The 22,363-nt window shown below is 41.6% G+C and overlaps 1 protein-coding gene across 2 annotated transcripts in view; it reads left to right on the top strand.

Annotated features, from left to right (window-relative positions):
• The first annotated feature begins 8,590 nt into the window (after positions 1–8,590).
• Positions 8,591–22,363, top strand: part of EGFL6 (EGF like domain multiple 6) — a 76,536-nt gene continuing 62,763 nt past the window's right edge. For both annotated transcript variants that reach the window (XM_030199587.1, XM_030199586.1), the window contains exon 1: positions 8,591–8,878. In XM_030199587.1, coding sequence (XP_030055447.1) covers positions 8,805–8,878 — 74 coding nt within the window. In that variant the 5' untranslated portion in view covers positions 8,591–8,804. The remainder of the gene's footprint in view (positions 8,879–22,363) is intronic.

The following is a 22,363-nucleotide window of genomic DNA, read 5'->3' as shown; positions in this document are numbered from 1 at the left end:
CGATTATACCGATTTGGGCGCCTTTGCAAGACAAACGTCTATCTCCCGATTTAGGTCACACTATAGGCATTTTTCTCTTTCGAAAATAAGCTGGATGGTATCCCCCAAATGTACGTGAACATATTCAAAAACATTTATCTGAACTATAGTTGCTGTGTAAAGATGCTGGCACTACACACTTCTTCAATATCATTACTGGTGTGCAACATGACTGTGCACTCTTACCACTTGTCATACGGAGCAATCTGAACAGGCCAAATGTTGGCATTCAGTAGAATGATCAGACCAGGCTCACTGATTTGAGCTCTGCTAATGATATAGCACTGCTGGGAGAAACAAGAGGTCTACAGGAACTGACCACCAGCTTGGAGAAGCCTGCTGGAAAGACTGGACTGAGAATCAGTGATGAAAAGATCAAAATCATACAAGCTGGTGGTCAAGCCTGTACACAAATAATCATTAATCAGCAACCTGTCAAAGATGTGGACATCTATATATATCTTGGCAGCCTTATGTACAATGATAGTAGTATCAAGAGGGCTGTCAGTCATAGGTTTGATAAAATGGTATCAGTACTTCAAAAGATGCACTGAATATGGGGAACAACAACAATCAATACTATGATGAAAATTAAGCTCTATAAATGTATTGTTCTGCCGACTGCTATCATGCCTATGGAACATGGAAAATTACAACAAAGATAGCACAAAATCTGAATATATTCCATCAATGGTGCCTGTGAAGAATTATTGATGTCATCTATCATGACCATATTATCAATGAAAATATCCTAAGATGTGACTAATGGAGGCTCCAAGATATTGTAGTTAAGCAAAGGATCCTACTGGCTGGACATATTCTGAAGCAAACAAAGAGCAGAGATGGCCAAGAAGGGAACTGAATACAAGACAGGTTTGTATACACCACCGACAGCATAATTTTTACTGACATTTGCTCTGAAGATTTGAGAACCTTTAATGGTGATCTTCCTCTGTTTCTTGGATTGTGAGTAAATAGCTCCAACACTCAAATAAAAGTGATTCTTTGGACTCGGATACAGGCACATCTTTGTGAGTAATAAAGCCAAAGAGTTAGAATGAAAAGTTTGCCTTTGACAGATAACATGATGACTTGCAACAGAGTGGACTTCCTGGAGGGAGTGAACATGAGAAGTGAATTACAAAAATAATGGTATAATATTTGGCAGTTAAGATTTAATGTGAAAAAGTGCAGAGATTCACTCGGGGTGCAGAAATCATAGGAAGTGTCATGCAATAGGGGGTGAGAAGCTGATGATGTGCATGGATCAGGAAAGAGACCTCAGGGTGAGAGTATCTGAACATTTCAAGGTGACAAAATGGCGTGACGAGGTGGTGGCCAAAACCAGAAGGATGCTAGAATGAATAGAAAGAGGCATAACCAGCAGAAAAAAATGAGGTGATTATTCTCTGTACATGTCATTGGTGAGGCCTCACTTTGAGTATTGTAATTAGTTGTATGAACTGTATCTCACTAAAAGGATATAAAAAGATGTAGAGGTCCTTTTTCTATGCGGCAGTAGGCACTAACACATGCTTACCGTGTGGAAAACTGCACTGCCATGGGGCACACTCAAGCATCCCGCAGTAGTTTTGGCATCTGTGCATGCTTCCCAAGTGCTAAAAAAAATGCTTTTTATTTCTTAGCACTGGGGCATGTTTGGGGCGGAGAGTAGATGTGTCCAGCTGTAATTGGTTAGCATAGCTACATTGCTATGAACCTACTGATTAGCACATGGTTAGCGCATTATTATTATTATTATTTATTTATTATTATTAGCATTAGCATTTGTATAGCGCTACCAGACGCATGCAGTGCTGAACACCTGACACAGAGACAGTCCCTGCTCAATACAGCTAGGTGATGGTAGGGGCTCACACACTAATTAGTAAATTAGCACATGGGCATTAATTGGTGAAATGAAAAATCTTCCATTTTACGCTACGCTAAAGGTAGCCTCAGCACACAGGAAAATCCATGTGCTAGTCATAGTGCAGGCCACCTTTTAGTGCAGCTTAGTAAATGGCCCCTTAAAGCAGTTAAGAAAAAAATAGTATGAGTGGAGAACAAGATCAAGGACAACCAGTCCAAACAGAAGATGAAGAAAATCACCTGCATGGCCAAGAACAGTTTATAAGTAAAATATTTCATATGGGTTTCCAATTATAAGATGTTTTATTAATAAATTGTTCTTTGTTTATTGTTTATCATTCACAGTTACCTTCCTGAGTATAGAAATTGATTCAGTGCAGATGGTAACCAGATTCTTGGGGACAAGGTTGAGCAGTTGGGGAGTACTCATCGCATCTGGTCTTCGGATTTGGAAGACCCCCCTTCCTACTGTTCAATCACTTCTGGGTAGCTTAAATTTTGCATGTAGGGTCATTCCGATGGGCCAAGCATTTTCTCAGCGACTGGCCCTGGTGACTGCTGTTGTCGGGAAACCTCATCATTTTTTTTGTTTGTCCACATGTATCTAGATGGATCTTAGGAAGTGGATGGAGTTCTTGGGTTCCTTTAATGGGACTTTAGCATTGCAGAGCCAATTCTGTTTTTAATGGCCTACCACATTATATGATTTAAAGACTTCAATCCATACAATTTCTAGCTATCAGGATTGTTATGGGAACCAAGCACTTCGAAAGGATCTCTTCTCTCCTAAAAGAAGCACACAGTAAATTTTGCATGCAATTTGAACTATTGATTTTAGCTCATAACGTTTTTCATTCTTGTCATCCTCAGTATTTAGCAGAAAGTACAGAAAAGTCATCAAAGAAAATTTCCACTTGTGTTAGCTCTTAGAGAGGAGATTTTCTTTGATGACTTTTCTGGAAATATGTATGATATGAAATCTCTCCAGACCCCTGATGCATGCCAGTAGGGCCGAAACACGAGTCATGTCGGGTCTCCTTTGTTGTTCTTGAAGACTATTGAAATAAAGCATTTTTGGACACCATATGTGAGAGGTTCTATTCTCCTCTACTGTTTTGTTTTTTTTTGCCTGGGACTTAATATATCTCCTCTTCTTTTGGAAATTTTACCCTCTTTTCTTTTCATTTTAGTTATGATTTCATTTTATTGAGTTGTATTTTAACTTTGTTGGACCAGAATTCTAAACCATTTTGTTAGATATGTTGTGAAAGATGGGATAACAAATAAAATAAAATACTACTACTACTACTATAAATCACTTCTATAGCGCTACCAGTCGTACGCAGCGCTTTACAATTGAACATGAAGAAAGACAGTCCCTGCTCAAAAGAGCTTACAATCTAAATCAGGACAAACAGACAGGATCAATAAGGATAAGGGAAGAACAGACAGAAGGACACAAGGATAAGATAAAAGTGACAAGTCAGGAGTCGAAAGCAGCATCAAACAGTTAGGCCTTTAGCCCGGATTTGAAGGCAGCCAGGGATGGAGCTAGACGTAATGGCTCAGGAAGCCTATATCTGGGCATATGTGACTAGATAAAACCTAACCGGTTAAGTGCGTTATTCAGCACTTAACCAGCTGTGAAGAACCACATAAAGAAAGGACTGCTTTTTATGCGGTCCTATTTATACAGTTTCCTTAGCTGCTTAAGTGCTGAATTTCAACACATAGGGCCCTGTTTACTAAGCAGCATTATAGGCGCATTAACGTTTTTAACATGCATTAACCATATTCGTGCATTCATCATGTACGTGCCTACAATATCCCTACAGGCGCCTACATGGTAAGCACGTGCGCAAAGTGTAGGTACGTTAAAAACGCAAACGCACCTTAGTAAACAGGGCCCATTGTTCATTAATGCATTTCAAATATTTAAATGTCTGTATCATATCTCCCCTGTCTCACCTGTCCTCTAGGATATATATATTCAGGTCTTCTTCCCATACAATGCAGCAGACTCCATACCATTTTGGGAAATGGAAGAAAGGCAAGTAGCACCAGTGGTGAACAAGATCGAGGACAACCAGTCCAAACAGAAGGCATAGAAAATCACCAGTACAGCCATCAAATACCAGCTGTATTAAAGTTAGGATTTTTCATACTTAGGCGATTTAGATCTACTAGGAATTATCTTGATAGGTGTTACTCATTGTTCTATGCTTTCATCAATTGTAGATATGATTATTATAATGTTATCTATGCAGGCATCTCAAAAGCCAATTTAAAATGCTTCCTAACACTTCAAAATACTGCCACAATGTTTTATGTAAAGACAAACGCTATGATCATGTCAGGCCTTTACTAATCCAACTACACTGGCTACCAATTGAATTCAGAATTAAATTTAAAATATTAACACTGACACAGAAAGCTCTCCATACAAATGAACCAGATTGTTTAGCAGCATTGGCGATTCCATTTGTTCCTACTAGATTTTTGATTTGCATCAATGATTGTAGGCTGGTGTTCAAGTTCAGCCCAAGCGAATTGGGAATCTACCAGGAAATTGGCTTTCTTTTTTCTGGTGCCTGCTCATTGGAATGCTCTTCCTTTGTCACTATGATCTATGATGTCGCACTGCCAATTTTGCTTGTCATTAAAAACATTTTTTAAGCAAGCTTTTTGATTTGGGCTAGGAAGAATGATTGATCCCTTTTTTCCCTCCCTATATTTCTTCTAGGAAGAGGAAGAAACATTGAAAAACATTTATATATTGGATTTTGTTTCATTTTTAAGGTGTATATGTATCAGGTATGTTTATAGTTTTTCTATTTTAAAATGGAGTTCCTTTCTTAATTCTTTCTATTTTGTTTTTGCATTGTTAACCACCTAGATATGTGCTACAAATGAAGCAATATAGATATTACCGAAAGGTGAATTTAACATCAGCTTTCACCAGCCTAGCTCCATTTTCACACCTATGGACCAAACCAAGAACATAATTGAAGGAAGCATACTGGACCGTACACATCTCTTTTGGGTAGACCAACTGGATGTGAGAGGTTATGAATCAATCTGAATTTCCCCGGCTCCTTCTTAAGGATCACTGCCAAAGGAGAAAGTATCAATTCCGGAAAAGGCCTGTAGCCAAAAGGACCAGCAATCCTGCCTAAGCGGAGCGCCTCCTCCAATTTTTTTAACACAAACTCTCAACTGCTTAGTCGATGATGAATTGTGAACAATATTATTCATCAACGAACCCTAAAATGGTATAAGGAACCGTTCGGTGAAACCTCTCTCCATCATCTCTGCTGCCTGCCTATCAGTGTAACGCTGTAACCAAGGCCTCATAGCATCGACCCGTATCAGCTCTATAAAAGGGTTTATTGCTTTCCTGCCAACTCCATTCTTAGGGCATTTGTTGGCCAAATATCCCTGACCACATTGGGAACAGGAATGGTCAAACTTCCAATCTGGGAATGGACAGGACACTCTGTTGAATCTCCAACAGAAATCGGAGACAGCTCCAGACCCATAGGTACCTTGTCCTGTCCCAGAGGACAGAATGGTTGGCCCCGATGGTGGATGGCCCTGCCTTGTTCACACTGGTCACACCCATCAGAACTAACTGACCATTTGCGTGAGCCACAGGTTCATGTCCTATGTCCCAATGATACGTGAAGATTTTCTTTCATCTTGTTGCAGAAGTCTTTGTTGAAGTTCAACCACGACCATCTGCCATGCCGCTGGAAAGCATCAAGCGCAGTGTCGATATAAGACAACAAAAGGCTATACTGACCTTGGTCCCTATGCCCTCACACACTTGCCAAACACAGAAAAGAATGCATCCATTTAACAATATTCCTGGCCACCCTCTTCCTTTTCCTGACATCACCCTGCATCTTTAACTGCTTCTTTTTCTACCTACAAATCCTTCCCTCCATCAAATTAAAAAATATCTATACACACCCTCTTCCTTATTTTCCTATGTAGGGAATGAGGGACCTGCTCCCACAATTCCAGCAATGGCACTAGAGCAGGTGGCTCCCTAGCCTGTTCACCCTCCCCCTGTGCAGTCTCAGATGATGGCAGGACTACACCCAAAGAGGAAGAGAAGGTAGAAGAGGATGACGAAGAAGAAGAACTAGACCCAGAAGAGGAGGAAGAAGAAATCCTATTTCTTTTTCCCTTCCCTCCTCTTCCCTTCTTAGTGCCACGATCATGCTTAGAAGATTTTGCAGGTTTTTTACCAGGTCAAGATTTACCAGTTGCAAAGCCATCAGATCCCTAAGGAGAGTCCTTTGATGATGATGCGATGACCCCTTCAGGTCTAGCAAGACCACACTCCAGCAAGCAATTTGAAAGGGCAGCTTCAGGCTGTTGGACCCAAAGAGCTGCTAATCCACTCATAGAAGGTTCAACACTGGGGACCACTCATCTTTGATCATCAGCCAGAGGCACCTGTGAAGCAATAAGAGAGACACTAGCAGAAACAGTCCCAGGTTCACCCGGCCAAGCCCGAGCCCCTGCCAAAGTGAATGCCCCACCCACACCCATAGGCCCAGGCTGCTGCTATCACAAAGGCTAGTGCTCATTAAACCCTGCCTAAAGTCCAAAATGGGACCATGGGATATAAGTCAGCCCAAGGAGGTCAATAGTACCTTTGCCACTAGCCCATGCTCTGAGGACCCTGCAGTGGAACCTGGGGCTAGCCCACCAACAAGCTGGGAGATCCCACACACCCATTAGTTTCAGCAGACATAAAAGGGGGCTGAGACGCAGGAGCCTGAGTCCTAACCTCAGCTAGATTCAAACCTCTGAACCCCTGGATGCCTCAGCCTACCCTCACTGTTGGGAAGGGCAGCAACAGCCAGGGACACAGGAGCAGCCAACTCAGGAGAGGGGACCAAGGGCTACACAAGCCTTGCTGCCACACAAGGCACCATGGTCAGACTGGAAGAACCACTGGCCAGCCTCGATGGAGGAGGCCCAGCGGGAGCATCCACCCTGCCTAGGCTGCAACCCTCCGACAGCAAGCCCTGCCAGATAGAACCAGTCTTGGGCTTTTTGACAGTTGAGGAGACATTCCTCCTACCACACTTGGAGTCTGATGCCATAGCAGCCCCGACAGCTATCGCCGTGCAGACGCTCTGGATGTACAAACTGGTAATGATGGAGGCACTAATGAATTCGAAGCACCCACAGGGCTTCCAGCCTCATCAAGGGAGTTACTGGCCCAAAGGGAGACCTAATTGGACAAATCCTCAACTGCTGCCTCCGGTGTGTCTCCCAACGCCATCTTAAGCCACCTCCGAGGAGCAGGAAAAGCCCTATTCCTCAGAGGGCCTACATTGAATACTCTGCAACCAACCATCCCTCACAGTCACCTGCCCAATAAGGTCCATGGAATTTAGCAGGAAAAATTCTGTGAGATTTGGAGTGGCCAATCCCCCAACCCTTCCTGGAATTAAGCCAATCTCCTACTGCAAGCACAATTCACCTTGAACCTTTCCAGGTGACCTGAGCCCACAGCCTCCAGTAAGTAGCCCATCCCAAGGTTAATTGGACCCTTCAAGACAAACTTTTGGACTTGTCTTAGAAATGAGAATACACCCCCAATTCCTGAACAAACTGAGTTAGCGGACTGAAAAATAAGTTAAATAGTAGAGAAGACAACAAGGAGCCTTGAGGAACCCCACAGAATAAATCGCAAGTTTGAGATGATTGAGAAGAATGCAACGCAAATCAATAAAGTGACTTCAGACAGATGCAAAATTTAGGGCAGAAAGGAGACGGAGGAGTCCCAGATAATTCCTAAGTAATGGAAGCTTAAAACTGAGATAATTGGGGTATTAAATTGATATACTGCTACTCCTTTTCACAGAGACATAGTTACGTCTGAGGATTGGCTAGGATTCATAGCAGTGTTGTATATTTGTTTTCCTGTAATCAACAACCTTTAAAATGGATGAAAATCAGTAATTAATGTATCAAGAATAAAATATGGCTTTCATTAATTGCTTTGTGGTTTTTTTATAACTAAACTTCAGTTCAAAACTTACCAAATGCTCATATTCTCTTCTAAGTAAATAATTTTATTCACATGAACTTTTCTTAAATTATTTCAAATGCATTTCAGGAAGCACTTGCAGATGCTGTCGTTGTGATTCATTTTACCACTCTCTCCATAACATTCATCTACAAATCAATACCTGAATGTAAATTTATCTTCCAGGTTAAAATGGGATGCTTGTAGTTTCTGCTTTTCACTTCTCGAGCCTCTGTTTTATGTACCTGTAAAAATTCAGGTAAACCAGAATAGAAAGGTATTTTACTTTGAAATAAGTGACTGAGGATCCTGAAGATGATGGTGGGGGGGTGGGGGGGGGGTTGTTCTCTTCAACAAGACAAACTTTTTGGCCCTGATATGTTTTAAGCATAAATTGTAGTGTGAGCTATCAAACTTCCTACAGCTTCTGATGCAACATATCCCCTCTCCCAAAGTCAGCCCCAAGCCGCAGACCTCCTCCTCCCCCCCCCCCCCCCCCAACATTATGAGTGACTGCATGGCCAACCTCAGTGAAGAATTCCAGCCCAGTTCAGGCTGCAGCTGCCAGCAGGCAGGAAAGGAGGGGAGGGAAGGAAACAAAGGCAAACCAGAGAGAAGAAGCCTGCTAAAACACTCAGTCTGAAAGACCAATTCCACAGTTTGCAGGCAAAGCTGCAAGACGAATGGACTGAAGTCCTGACAGATCTCTCCCCCCCCCCCCCTCTCGCCTGCCCTAAGAAGAGGGGGGAAAAAGACCATTGCTGACATTCCAAGCCTAACTAAAACAAATCCACATTGAGGGGTTCCCTGGTGCGGAAAGTTGGTTGTGCAGAGGAGAGAAATGGTTCTGGTCATTTCGACTTTACTAAGCGTCTTCCTGCAATTTGCTGCAGGTAGATTTTCTGATGCACTCAGGTTAGTGCCCAATTAGTAAAATTTGTTCTTTGAAAGACAGTGGTTGACTTTGAAGTGCTTTTGTTGTATTTGATATTATGATTGGCATTCTTATATGGTTGTAAAGTGGGGAATGCAGTATTTTCTGGGGGGTTTTATGTGAATTTTTATTAAAAACAGTCTGCACAGTTGCTATGAAATTCTAAATATTTGCTATAAAAATATTTGTATTATATACTTTGAGTTGTTTTTCTTTGTGGTAAAATATTGCTAAATTAAACTCTGTTATATCATGTTTTTCTTTCATTAGGTGCCTAGGCACTAAAACTATGGGTATGGTCAACCTTGACTGCACAAGCTAATGGAGGCAACGTTAATCATACTATTAGTTTGTATCCTATAGTTTTCCTTTGCTTTAGCAACTACTGTCTAGTCTCTCCCGGAGAAAGCATATTTTCCACTTGAGAGAATTGGGAAGAAGGTGATACACTTTTGTGTGGCACGGAAAATGTCCAAAATTTAAACATTTTCCCTCAGATTCTATACAATGTAACTTGAATTGCACATGCAAATCTGGTCATAGTCTGGATTTGTGAGTGCAACTTAATTAGCTTAACAAGCCAATCGGTGCCGATAACTGAATTTAACAAGTATTTATTGACACTAATTAACTTTAATTAGAATTTACACACACAACTGTCTAAGAACATTCTATAAAGTTATGCGCATAAATTCTAAGATGCAGAACTGAAAGGGGGCATGGCCATGAGAAGGACATGGGCGGATCATGGAATTTACATGCACAACTGTCTAAGAACATTCTATAAAGTGATGCGCATAAATTCTAAGATGCAGAACTGAAAGGGGGCGTGGCCATGGGAAGGACATGGGCGGATCATGGACATTGCTATAATTTACACACACTGTTATAGAATATGCCCGTTTCATGCATAATTTAGGCGTCATCCTTTACACTAGGTTTTCATTAGCATAAATGGCCACAACTAAATACAGTTGCAGAAAATGGGTGTTGGGCGTATTCTATAAACTGATTCTAGATTTAGGCATATTCTATAAACCAAGCCTAAATTTAGGTGTGGTTTATAGAATATGCTTAGGTGTATTTTTTCAGCGTCAATTTTTTAGGTGTGATATATGGAATCTAACCCTTTACACTTAAAGTCTAATTCTATAGCAAAGAATGTTTTAGCTCCAGACATGCCTTCTGTGCGCTACTGTACCAGGGGCAGGAAACACCCCAATATGCTAGGGGTAATGAGATTTAAAGCAATTTCTGTCTTCTCAATCTTCAAGACTCTAGGGCAGAAGTTCTGAGAGAGGTAAATGTCACAGATAAGAAAGCTCTAATAGTGAGCACAAGAATGCAAACCATTTACACACGTAGGGACCTATTTTCAAAAGAATTTTGCCAAAGGCATAGAATGGGATAAACTCTTTTGAACATGAGCCCTATAATCTTGTTTTTACCTTAGAAATGTCTGTGTTCAACCTGGTCCTTTTAGTGTATGGGAAGAAAATATTATTATCACCAGCATGGTTATTGCCTTCTGGGAATATTGACACCGTATCATGTAAATCGGAATTTGGTTCACTTTGGCTGCAGAGTACAAACAGATGGAATGCGAAGACAAAAAATGTCATGTTTGTTAAAGCGGAGGAATCTGAGGAGCTGTGGCTTGGCAGTTCTCCACGCTGTAGCATGCTCCCAGCTTACTGATCTGCACTGGAAGAGGCTTTCTGCATCCTGTCTCTTATCAGCAGTAGTTTGGTTAAAGTAAGACAGGGTGCCACTGCTCCAGCATGCTCAGAGCTGTCAGTGGGGAAGGTGTACCTTAAAAATGCACCGTAGTCACCACTTGTTACCAAAAAAGAAATTTACAGCAAGGACAGAACTCTCTAACCACTTCCTTTAATACTGGCATTTATCAGTTTCTGCATGTTTACTTTTAGGAAATTCTATAAATCATCTTCACAACCTTTAAATATTTGTAGCATTTTGGGGGTAAAATAAAAAAATAAAAAAAACAGGAATTGTAGCATAGCTGAATTAATTTTAATTAAGTTAAAATAGATATGTGCAACACTGGTCCACAAACAGATCTGGAATTGATATGAATCACCATGAACTGTCATTAGATATATTTAGTTTAAGAGACAAGTTCATTTGCATTTGTTAGTTACTCGGAAAGCCAGACCTGTTTGTGTCTTGTGCTAGATAGAATGTAATTGTGATAAACAATGATTCCCAGACTTCTCTTGCTGACCCTTCTGAAAGTCAGGCTTTCAGGTTCTTCACAAATGAATACTTGAGATAAATTTGCATCATGCAAATGTATCTCATCCATTCATTAGGCATATTTCCAGAAGGCAATAACCATGCTGGTGATAATAATATTTTCGTTCCACATGGATATACAATTAACTGTGAACTGATTCCATACTAACACAGCAGCGACAGCAAAGACATGCCAACAGCTGAAATATACAAGCACCTGATATGTTCTGTTGTGGCCCAATTTGCTTGAGGGCCCATCACTTGAATACCTGTCACTGATCCAAAAGGACAAAAATATCTAGTTAATTGTCCAAAAAGGACCGTCTGAATAAGCCTTCACATTAGGGGTCATATTCAGTATATGGCTTCTAAAATGTGGGCGCATTGGAATAATGTGTGTAGAGTAGAGCTATTCTATAAACCATTAAGATGTGGGTTATAGAATAGTGCATAGGCTGGGGGAATGCACGTACATTTGGCGTGGTCATTTATACCACTGAAAACCTGGAGTAAATGCTCGTGCCTAAATATGCACGCATTCCCCCAAATTCTATAACAATGTGCATAAATTTGATTGATGTCCCTGAAATGCCTACACTCCTCCCTTAGCTGCACCCCCTTTTCAACTTTGTGCATTGGAATTCACGCATGCCTCTTTTTAGAATATGCCTAAAAAGAAGCATGCGTAAATTACAATTATTGACAATGAGTGATGATAATTGGTTGTCATTGGTCAATTATCATGACTAATTGGCTTGTTACTCAATTGAGCAGTGCACATAAATTGGCCATGTGCACAATTTAATGCACACTGCTCACCGCGCCTTATATAGAATCTGGCCCTAGGTAAATATTATGGGGTTAATATTCACAAGGAGTTATACATTTACAGGCAGCTGGTAAATATAATTCCTCCAGCTGCCATTTTTAAGAGCAATACACAGATAGGGCCAGATTTGGTAAATGGTACCCAAGGTTAGATGCGGGAAAAATTCACACTAATCATTGATGGTTTGCACCCCATTAACTAATTAATTTGTGTGCGCATTTACACTGGGCACCCAAATTTCTACACCCAACTTTTGACAACCTATATAGAATCCGAGGGATACTGCCAGTGAAACATTCTTAGGCACTATCATATAGAAAGAATCTGAGCAGAGGTAGGGTGGAGAGCAAGCAGTAACATATAGCAGCAATATTCAGTCACTACACAGCTAGACAAATCAAGCAGTAGGGAAAAAGTCCATGGACTTCCAAATTGAATGACATGGGGACAAAGTTGTCTCCGTCCCTGCCCCGTGGGTTCTGTCTCCGTCCCCACCCCATCCCCACAGGTTCTGTCTCCATCGCTGCCCCGTCCCTGTAGGCCCTGTCTCCATCCCCGCCCCATCCCCACAGGTTCTGTCCCCGTCCCCACCCCATCCCCGTGGGCTCTGTCCTCATCTGCAGAAGCCTCGAACACTTATGATTTTATATTTAAATCTTTTTATTACAATATAAAAAGGAACAATATGCTGTGCAACTATTGTGTCTAAATTACAAATAGAGAACAATAATACATAGTAACGTGGTAACATAGTAGATGATGGTAGAAAAAGACCTGCACAGTCCATCCAGTCTGCCCAACAAGATAAACTCATATGTGCTACTTTTTGTGTATACCTTACCTTGATTTGTATCTGCCATTTTCAGGGCACAGACCGTAGAAATCTGCCCAATATTAGCCCCGCCTCCCAACCACCAGCCCCGCCTCCCACCACCAGCTCTGCCACCCAATCTCGGCTAAGCTTCTGAGGATCCATTCCTTCTGAACAGGATTCCTTTATGTTTATCCCACGCATGTTTGAATTCCATTACCGTTTTCATCTCCACCACCTCCCGCGGGAGGGCATTCCATGTATCCACCACTCTCTCAATGAAAAAATAACAATGAGCAGCTATAATAACCCTCCTTCTGACCACCACCCTCTACCCTTCCAACCCCAACAATAGGTGATTTTTACTACACCAAGGAATCCTAATTCACACTGTTAAAATGTCCAGGGGTATAAAATACAACCCGTTCTATATGCCCTAGAGGGGAAAAATATGCCCTATAAAGCACTGTTATGTTTTTTTAATCTGTGGATAAATAAGAAATCATCAACAATCTCAGGATTCAATCTAGCTCTCCTGTCTTCCAAAGTCCTTCCTGGAATAGAAGTTGTCTTCTTAGAAGATGTGCTGGTAGCAGAATGTACAGGATCTCCCATGCAAATTTTGCTAGTTGTGGCCAGTATGTTTGCTTGTTTTTCCAAAAAATCAAATATCACTTAAACATAAATACTACTACTATTACTACTTATCATTTCTATAGCGCTACAAGGCACACGCAGTGCTGTACACCATACATGAAAAAGACAGTCCCTGCTCAAAGAGCTTACAATCTAGATAAGACAAGCAGACAGACAGAACAATTAAGGGTAAGGGAATAAAGAGGTGAGGATATGTGCTACTTTATTTGTATACCTGACCTTGATTTATCCTTGTATGGAGTCACAATGCCCATTAAGTTTATAACATATTATCAGTAATACTATATTTGTGAAAAATGCATAACTCAATAAATGATTACTGTGTTTAGATTCTTCATCAGACCATCAGAGCTAGACCCAAATGCAACTACCAGCCACCACAGCACCCCCCCCCCCCCTCCATGCATGGCCAGTTCATTAACAGGCTTCAAAGGAGTGGAGGAGTGGCCTAGTGGTTAGGGTGGTGGACTTTGGTCCTGGGGAACTGAGGAACTGAGTTCGATTCCCACCAGGCACAGGTAGCTCCTTGTGACTCTGGGCAAGTCACTTAACCCTCCATTGCCCCATGTAAGCCGCATTGAGCCTGCCATGAGTGGGAAAGCGCGGGGTACAAATGTAACAAAAAAAAAATGACATGGGGACAAAGTTTGTCCCCTGTCCCCCGTCCCTGTGGGCTCTGTCCCCATCACCGTGGGATCTGTCCCTGCCTCGTCCCCGCAAGCTCTGTCCCCATCCCCACGGTTACTGCGGTTCCCCGTCCCTGTGTCATTCTCTACTTCCAAACAAACAAGTGGATCCACAAGAGTGAGATTTCTGTGCTGCTCAATGAGCTTGCATTGAACAACTTCATTTGTTTTCCAACCTCTTGAAGCTCACTAACTGCTTTCAGTAGACAAAAAGACTCCTGACACAGGCATCTGATTGCCGAAACACGGCACAGTGTCGAGTCTACTGTTGAATTTGTATGACTTTGAATATACCTTGATCATTGGACTCCTGTGGATCCACTTCTTTGTTTGGAAGTCTGTGGCCCTTTTCCCTACCCCTTTCTTTGTCTGAATTTGCCCTTTATAGGGGATACACCTCCTTCCTTTCTTCTGCCACTACACAACTATACATTTAAGACAAGATTCAGTAAATGGCACCCAAATTTGGGCACCAGAAATAAAATGAGTGCTATTCTATAAATGGTGCTGCTTAGCACTGGGATCTGTGAGAATTTATACCAACTGAAAATGGGTGTAAATCTTCATGCCTAAATTAGGTGTGAATCTCCTGTATTCTATAATACTACTACTACTAATCATTTCTATAGCGCTGCTAGACATATGCAGCACTGTACACATTATATGCAGGTACTTTCTCTGTCCCTAGAGGGATCACAATGGGAGGGTTAAGTGATTGACCCCAAGTCACAAGGAGCTGCAGTAGGAATTGAACTCAGGTTGTCAGGATCAAAGCCTCCTCAATAATACTGCGTGCATCTTTAGCGAGCACCCCTGAAACGCCCATGTCCCTGTCATGGTCACGTCCCCTTTTCAGTTGCGTGGTGAAAAATGTATGTGCACATCTTTATAGAATAATGCCAATAAATGATTGTTGGTGCCCAATTATTGGTGCTAATTGGCTCGTTAAATAAATTGTGCATAGAAATTGGGCGTGTATACCCAAATTTGCATGCACAATTTTGAGCCCCATTTATAGAATTTGGGAGGTAGTGGCTAAATATCACTGTGATATGTATATTTATGGGAGGTCACCATATTTTACTTATATTCAGCACCACAGTCTATCCACATAGCAACGCTGAATGCACATATGTTTTTAAATGCTGCATCCAGTTCTTTAAAAACAAAAAATACAGTAACAATGAGGTTCAAATATTGACCCAGGCAAATACCTCAAAACATTTTAATGCATTTTGCAGTTACCTGTTTCTGCTGCGCTAAGGAGGAGATTCTATATATGGCGCCGAAAAAATTGACATGAAAAATCAGTGCCAACTAAGCATATTCTATAAGCAGCGCCAAGCTTTAGGAGCGGTATATAGAAAATGCTTAGCTGATATCTCAGCACCTAAAACTATGCACCTCCATTTATACCAATGAAAATGTGGCATAAATCCTGGCGCGTAGATTTAGGCTCACTGGGCCATATTTTATAACTACGCATGTAAATTTTGGAATGCCCACAAAATGCCCATTTTCCTGCCCATAACCACACCCCTTTTTACCTGGGTGCATTAGAAGTTAGATACAGTTCATTACAGAATACGCTTAGCGAGTTGTACACGTAAATTCTAATTATTGCCAATTAGTGCCCATTATTGATTGTTAAGAGCTGTTAGCGCTGATTAGCTTGTTAAGCCATTTAAGTTATGCATGTTGTTATCAAATTCGCTTGGATCTCTAGGCATGCTATATAGAATCCGAGGGTAAGCGCATGTTAGGATTTAATTTATTTATTGCATTTGTATCCCACATTTTCCCACCTATTTGCAGGCTCAATGTGGCTTACAGGCACCTGTTATGGCATCGCTATTCCAGGAGATAGATACAATTGGTGTTATAACAAGATCATGGATGAGGAAAGGAAAGGCCTAAGTAGAGTTGTAGAAAGATAAGTATCGGAATAGGGTGAAGTGGTGAAGTGTTATAATTAAGCTATGGGTTCCCATTGTAGGCCTTGTTGAAGAAATAGGTTTTCAGAGATTTAATGCTCTTTAGTAAAAGTGCCCCTAAGGAAATTTGTATTGAAATAATTGAGATATTACATATAGCCATAACTATTTGATTGGCCTTTGATTTGAAAAAGTAGCAGATAATAAGTGGAAATAACTGCTACCCCTCAGCATATACTTGGCAGGGGCATATCCACGGCTGAGCCCATCTACACAACCTTATGACTCCTTAGAGAGCAATTTTCAAAGATTTTTTTTGCAGGTAAACAGCAGTTTACTTGTGGAAAAAAGGCTGCATGAATGAGGGAAGGGTGGAGCTGATATCTTCACAGATGGTTTCAGTTGCAGATTTTGTCCCTGCTGCTGTTCCTTCATTTTCAAAGGGAAACCCCATCCAGAGTATCCTTCTGAAAATGAGCTTTCCATTCCAAATTGCCCCAATAAAATCAAATTGCATATCTATTTTCAGTAGGTTCTCAGTGACTAAGGGGTCCTGTTACTAAGGTGCACTAATGGATTTAGTGTAAGATAATAATGAATTTGTGTGCATTCAACCCATGGATATACAATGGGCTTTGTAGCATTTAGCACATGGTAAATCGGTTAGCGCACCTTAATAAAAGAACCCCTAAGATTTAAAAGGGATATTCAGCAGAAGGAGGAAGGGCAATAGAGTTTAACGTCCTTTGTGGTTAAAGAGTGCTATAGTAGTTCTTGTCATATTTATTACTAAAATAACTATAGTCAGAATGAATGAATTCTACAAACCACTGACATATATGTACTTTATAACCCATAAGTCTACCAAATTCTCAATAAGAGACTTTAGGCTCTTGCAATCCAGAGGTTTAAACTATTCATTCTAGGGTTTGTTTGTTTTTTCCGCTTTAACCAAATGATCTTTTAACATATGTTTAGCATTACTGGCTTGTAAACTGAGGTGGTTTTCCATATGGAAGCTCGATAAATACATGAAAATCAATAATTAAAGCAGCTCTAAGCTATAACACAACGCTATTTTGCAAATTACAGTTAGGGTATGATACTGTGGAATAGAGATGTCAAAGGAAAACCTCTCATTTCATTACTCATTCCAGCTTGCTTTTCTTTTTTATTCTTTTTGTATGTGTATGTGCTTGTGTGTGTTTGAATTTTCATTTTCTTAATAAGGCCAATTATAGGCTACCATTAAGATGTGTTATTTTATCACTAACTCATGATATTTTAGAACAGGTCCCATTTTATGCAGTGAGACATAGATAGTAATAAGTGGGGTTAACAGTAAAAAGGCACATCTTAATGGCAGCCCAAGTTGATAACTTCTCTCCTTAGGAGGGAATCGAATAAATCAGCGCCAAAAAAATTGAGCATGAAGTGCTATTCTATAAAGGGAGTTTACCCATGTGCAAAAATCTTCTGCTTCCACTCCATTAACTACCAAGGCCACTGGGGCCTCGGCTCCAGGCTCTTCTCAGATTTATCGATCAGCCCAGGCCAAGCAAAGTGCATCAGCTGTTAGAGCACCAGCTGATTTGGGTTGGAGTTTCAACAAGTCCACCTGTCCCTTCCCAGACTGTCAATTTAAACACGTCTGTGCCACCTGCAGGGCTGAGCACCCTGCCTCCAAATGCACCAAAAAAGCCATCCCTACCCTCACAGCCCCCAAGTAATGCCCCTCTGTATAGAGCCCCTATGCCAGTGACCATCCAGACCATGCGGCCTTGGTTGTTACGGTATCCTAATGCTGCAGTGGCGAGAGTTCTACTTCAAGGTTTCTCTCAAGGCTGTCCCATTCTTTTCATGGGTGATGTGGTTAATGATGAAGTCCGCAACTCATCCTCCACTGTTAAAGCTGGTGATGTAGTCCTCACTAAATTGCATGAAAAAATAGCTTTGGGCTGCATCGCTGGCCCATTCGAGTCTAGACTCCTGCCGATCTTGGGGATCTCTTTCCTCGTCGGCATTTGTAAAAAACAGCCAGGAAAGTTCCGGCATATTCACAATCTTTCTCACACAGAGGGTAGCTCCATTCATGATGGGATTCCACAGAAATGCCGTGTTGTTCACTATGCATCTTTTGATGTGGCTGTTTCCGTGGTTCGCAGATGCCCTTAGGAACATCGAGTCAGCCTTTCTGCTCTTGCCTGTCCAAGTTCTTTTCAATTGTTTGGTTTCAGATTTCAAATTCTCTATCACTTTGATAAATGTATGCCCGTGGGATGTTTGATCTCATGAGTGTATTTCAAATGTTTCGGCAACTTTCTTCACTGAGTAGTTGTGTTCAGCAGGTTTATCCTCCATCGTCCACTATTCGGATGATTTTCTATTTTTTGGACTGGCTGGATCCTCTGAATGTAATCATTTGATGGGGACCTTTATGGCCATGGCTTGTGACTTTGGGGGTTCCACTATCTAAAGGAAAAACTGAAGGGCCTACCACTGTCCTGACATTTCTCGGCATTGAAATTGATTCCATCAATATTGTGACCAGGCTACCGCCTACAAAAGTGGCAGGCTTGTCGGACTTGGCATCCAGGGTTCGTGTCGTCAATGAGGTGCCATTATGCATCATTTAATCCCTTATTGGCAATCTCAATTTTGCCTGTTGGGTCATTCTTTTGGGTCGGGCTCTCATCAGATGCCTGTCAGCTGCGATGGCAAAGATTTCCAGGTCGCATCACTTTGTGCATCTGTCCACTGGCATCAGAAAAGACTTAGATGTCTGGGTACATTTCCTGTCTGATTTCAATGGTGTTCAGTCTCTGCAGAAAATGGAAGTTTCCAATGCTGAGATCAAACTATTTTGGGATGCAGCAGGTGGGATTGGTTTTGGTTTCTTTTGTCAGGCCTCATGGTTGTCTGCCCCAAGTGGTTTGAATCAGGGCTGACCAAAAATATTACATTCTTTGAACTTTTCTCCATTTTGGTGGCCTGTGAAATTTTGCTCGAAAGGCTGCTCAGCTGGTGTGACAATCAGGGGTAGAGGAAGTGGTCAACAAGCAGGTAGCTCACTGCTTGAAGGTTAATGCACTTTTCAGAGAGCTGATCCCTAAATGCCTAACATTAAACATTTCTTTCAGAGCCCATCATGTTCCTGGTGTGCAGAACCTAATTGCAGATGCTTTGTCTCATTTCCAGTTATCCCGTTTCTGTTCACTGATGTCCTGGGCAGGCCTCAAGGGAACTCTGATGCCTGTGCACCCCTGGAAAATGGGAGAGGAACTGTCTGGTGGATGCTGAGAAACTCAGTGACTCAGTCCACTTGGAGGGTTTACCTGTCCGGTTTTACCGGGATTTATCCATTTTTGCGCTACCATGGATTTGGAGATTGTGAGTCGTTGGGCACAGGGCTGGTGCAGTATATTTTATATGCTAAATCTCTGGGCTTTTCTAAAGGGGCAGTAGTGCAACACATAACAGGTTTTGCCTTTCTAATGAAAGCTGCTGGTTTCCAAAGTCCGGCTAGCGGCTTTCTTGTTCAAAAGTTGTTCAAAACTTGGGATAGGGTGTCACCTCCTACTCCCAACTTGTGTTCTCCAATTACCCATGATGTTTTGTTGGTTTTGTAGCTGCGCTACCTTCTGTTGTTTTCTCTTCTTTTGAGGCCTTTCTTTTTTGAGCAGCCTATTGCTTGTACTTTTTTGCAGTGTTGAAAGTGGGCAAAGTGGTTCCCTGTACCGCTCAGCTGAACAGGGAACTTCTTTTGTACCATGGTAGGCTTTCAGCCAACCTGGTTTATGTTACTGTAGTGTAGCTAGATCCAAAATGGATCAGATCAGTAAAGGCCTGGTTTTGGTTCTTCATCACACTGCTGGTCTTTTAACTTGTCCTCATTTTAATATTTCTGTGTACCTCTGTCTTAAGCCCCAGCCTTCCCATTTGTTCCTCTTTCTGCTCATAGAGAGCTTGCCTCTGATGAGGTACCACTTTGCTGCTGTTCCCAGGAGAGTTGTGCAACTCGTTGGCATTGATTCCTCCCATTTCACTCCCCACTCCTTTCACATTGGTGCGGCAACTAGCATAGAGATGGTGGGCCTGGGCGAGGAAGTTTCAAGCACATAAGTAGATGGAAGTCTAGTGCTTTTAAGGGGTATGTCAGAAAACTGAAGTAAGTTTTCATTCTATCTTTTTCATGTTTGGTTCCTTTGTTTCTAGCTGTGTGCGGCCGCCTTTCTTTTCCTTTGTTACAGGTACAGCGGCTCCATTGTATTCAATATAGATTCTGGGTATTCCTTCATCCACTGGGTGGCTCGCAGAGTGGCAGACCGGCCTTTCAGACTGCATTTAGGATTGGCTGCTCGGGGTGCATGCCTTTCATGGTGGGGTATACATTGGCAAGACCTGGTCCCTTTACTGTGATATTTCAAGCAAGATGGCATATATCCGGATCTTCTCATATCTCACTTGGGTGGGAATGATGTCTCTACCTTTACATTGAAGCAACTTATTAATTTGATAAAGGATGACCTGAAGATTAAACTGGACTGGTTCTCTCACACCACTTTTCTGTGGTTGGACATTATCCCCCATCTGCGCTGTTCTGGTAATCGGTGATGGACCAGAGACGTGGCAAAAATTAACCAGCAAATTGGATGATGGCTTACTGCATATGGTGGTCATCAGATTAAGCATTTATGGATTGACATCACTTGCTTTGGTCTCTAAAGGTGTGATAGGATCCACCTTTCTCGTGTGGTTTGGAACTTTTGTTGAATGATTTCGTTGAAGCTACAGAACTCATTCTTTGGCTAGCAGCTTTGTTTTCTGGTGGGGGAGGAGATGACCTTCGGGTGTTCCCCCTAGTGGGGGGTACCCATGCTAGATCCTGTTCAGAAGGAGGTCCTTCTGGACAGAACCTCAATGTTCACTAGATGATGAACATTGGGCCTAAGCTCATATACAGGCATGGAGGTCTACGTCTATAATTTTAGCCTTGCTGTTATGGTGGGAAATTGATTGTTTACATTATTTTGGTTATTGCACTACAACTCCCTGCTGATAATGGTGGGTAGTCTGGTTATTGTTTGTATGTAAATAACTTTCACTTGTGTTTTGCTAGCTCAGGATCTTTAAGTTGTTATCAATAAACAAAGTTGCGGCCTATTTTTATTCCATCAAGTTTTCTAGGCTCAGTCATTTATATATATACATTATTGATGTCTGGTGTTATGCTATCATTAAATCTATGGTCTAGAGGGGGAGAAAAGGGGGTGAGTAGTTTTGTATCCCCCATTACAGAGATTCTATGCAGAATCTTAAACTGCAGCTCCTTGAAGGGATCACAGTCTGCCAAGCCCTTCAACTGAGGAAAACGTGGTATCTGCAAAATGTTAATGTGAGAGCACTTACCACTGACTATTTAGGAGGCACTAAACACTCCCGCATTAACCCATACCCTACGCTATCTATTAAAATGTTTTATTATCTACTGTTGACATTGTAAGCAGTATACTGTGCCATACTTTGTATTGTTATTTGAATATTTTTTCTGCTGTAATTATCTATTGCTTATGTTTGACTTATTCTTGCTGTACACCGCCTTGAGTAAATTCCTTCAAAAAGGCGGTAAATAAATCCTAATAAATAAAAAAAATAAAATAAATGCTTCCATGCTGATCCTCATGCCATGACACGCCCCCTAGCAAAAATATATTTTTTACAATAGCAAGTACATATTTTAGTAGGCACTAAGAGGCAAAATATTGCAAAACGCTTTAATGTTTTGCGGTAGCCTGCTTTTCACTCGCTAAGTGTATGTTAGGGCTTAATGCCCTTTCGTAAAAGGGACCCCTTTATTCTGAATATTATGTCCACCCATGCTGCACCCCTTCAAATATGTGCTATGTAAGTGAAGCTGGTATTTGTCAAATAGCACCTAGGCACCCTGTTAGCATTTACACAGGTATGTGTGCACATACAGCACACGTGTAAGTGCTAGTTTTCTAGACACACATGTAACACATGTATGTAAATGTAGGTGTCTAGCCAGCTCATTTTCGAAGGAGAAGAGCGCCCATCTTCTGACACAAATCGGGATATGGGCATCCTTCTCTCAAGGGCGGCCAAATCGGCATAATCGAAAGCCGATGTTTTGATACCCTTGCCTGCTTTCCATCATGGGGACGACCAAATTCATGGGGGCGTGTCGGCAGGGTAGTGAAGGCGGGACTGGGGTGCGATTAGGAGATGGGCATCCATGACCAAGCCGTGAAAAGATGCCCGAACTGAGCAAA

Source organism: Microcaecilia unicolor, chromosome 4, assembly GCF_901765095.1.
Source record: "Microcaecilia unicolor chromosome 4, aMicUni1.1, whole genome shotgun sequence".
In the NCBI taxonomy this organism is placed as follows: domain Eukaryota; kingdom Metazoa; phylum Chordata; class Amphibia; order Gymnophiona; family Siphonopidae; genus Microcaecilia; species Microcaecilia unicolor.
This window is presented reverse-complemented; position numbering and strand designations above follow the sequence as displayed.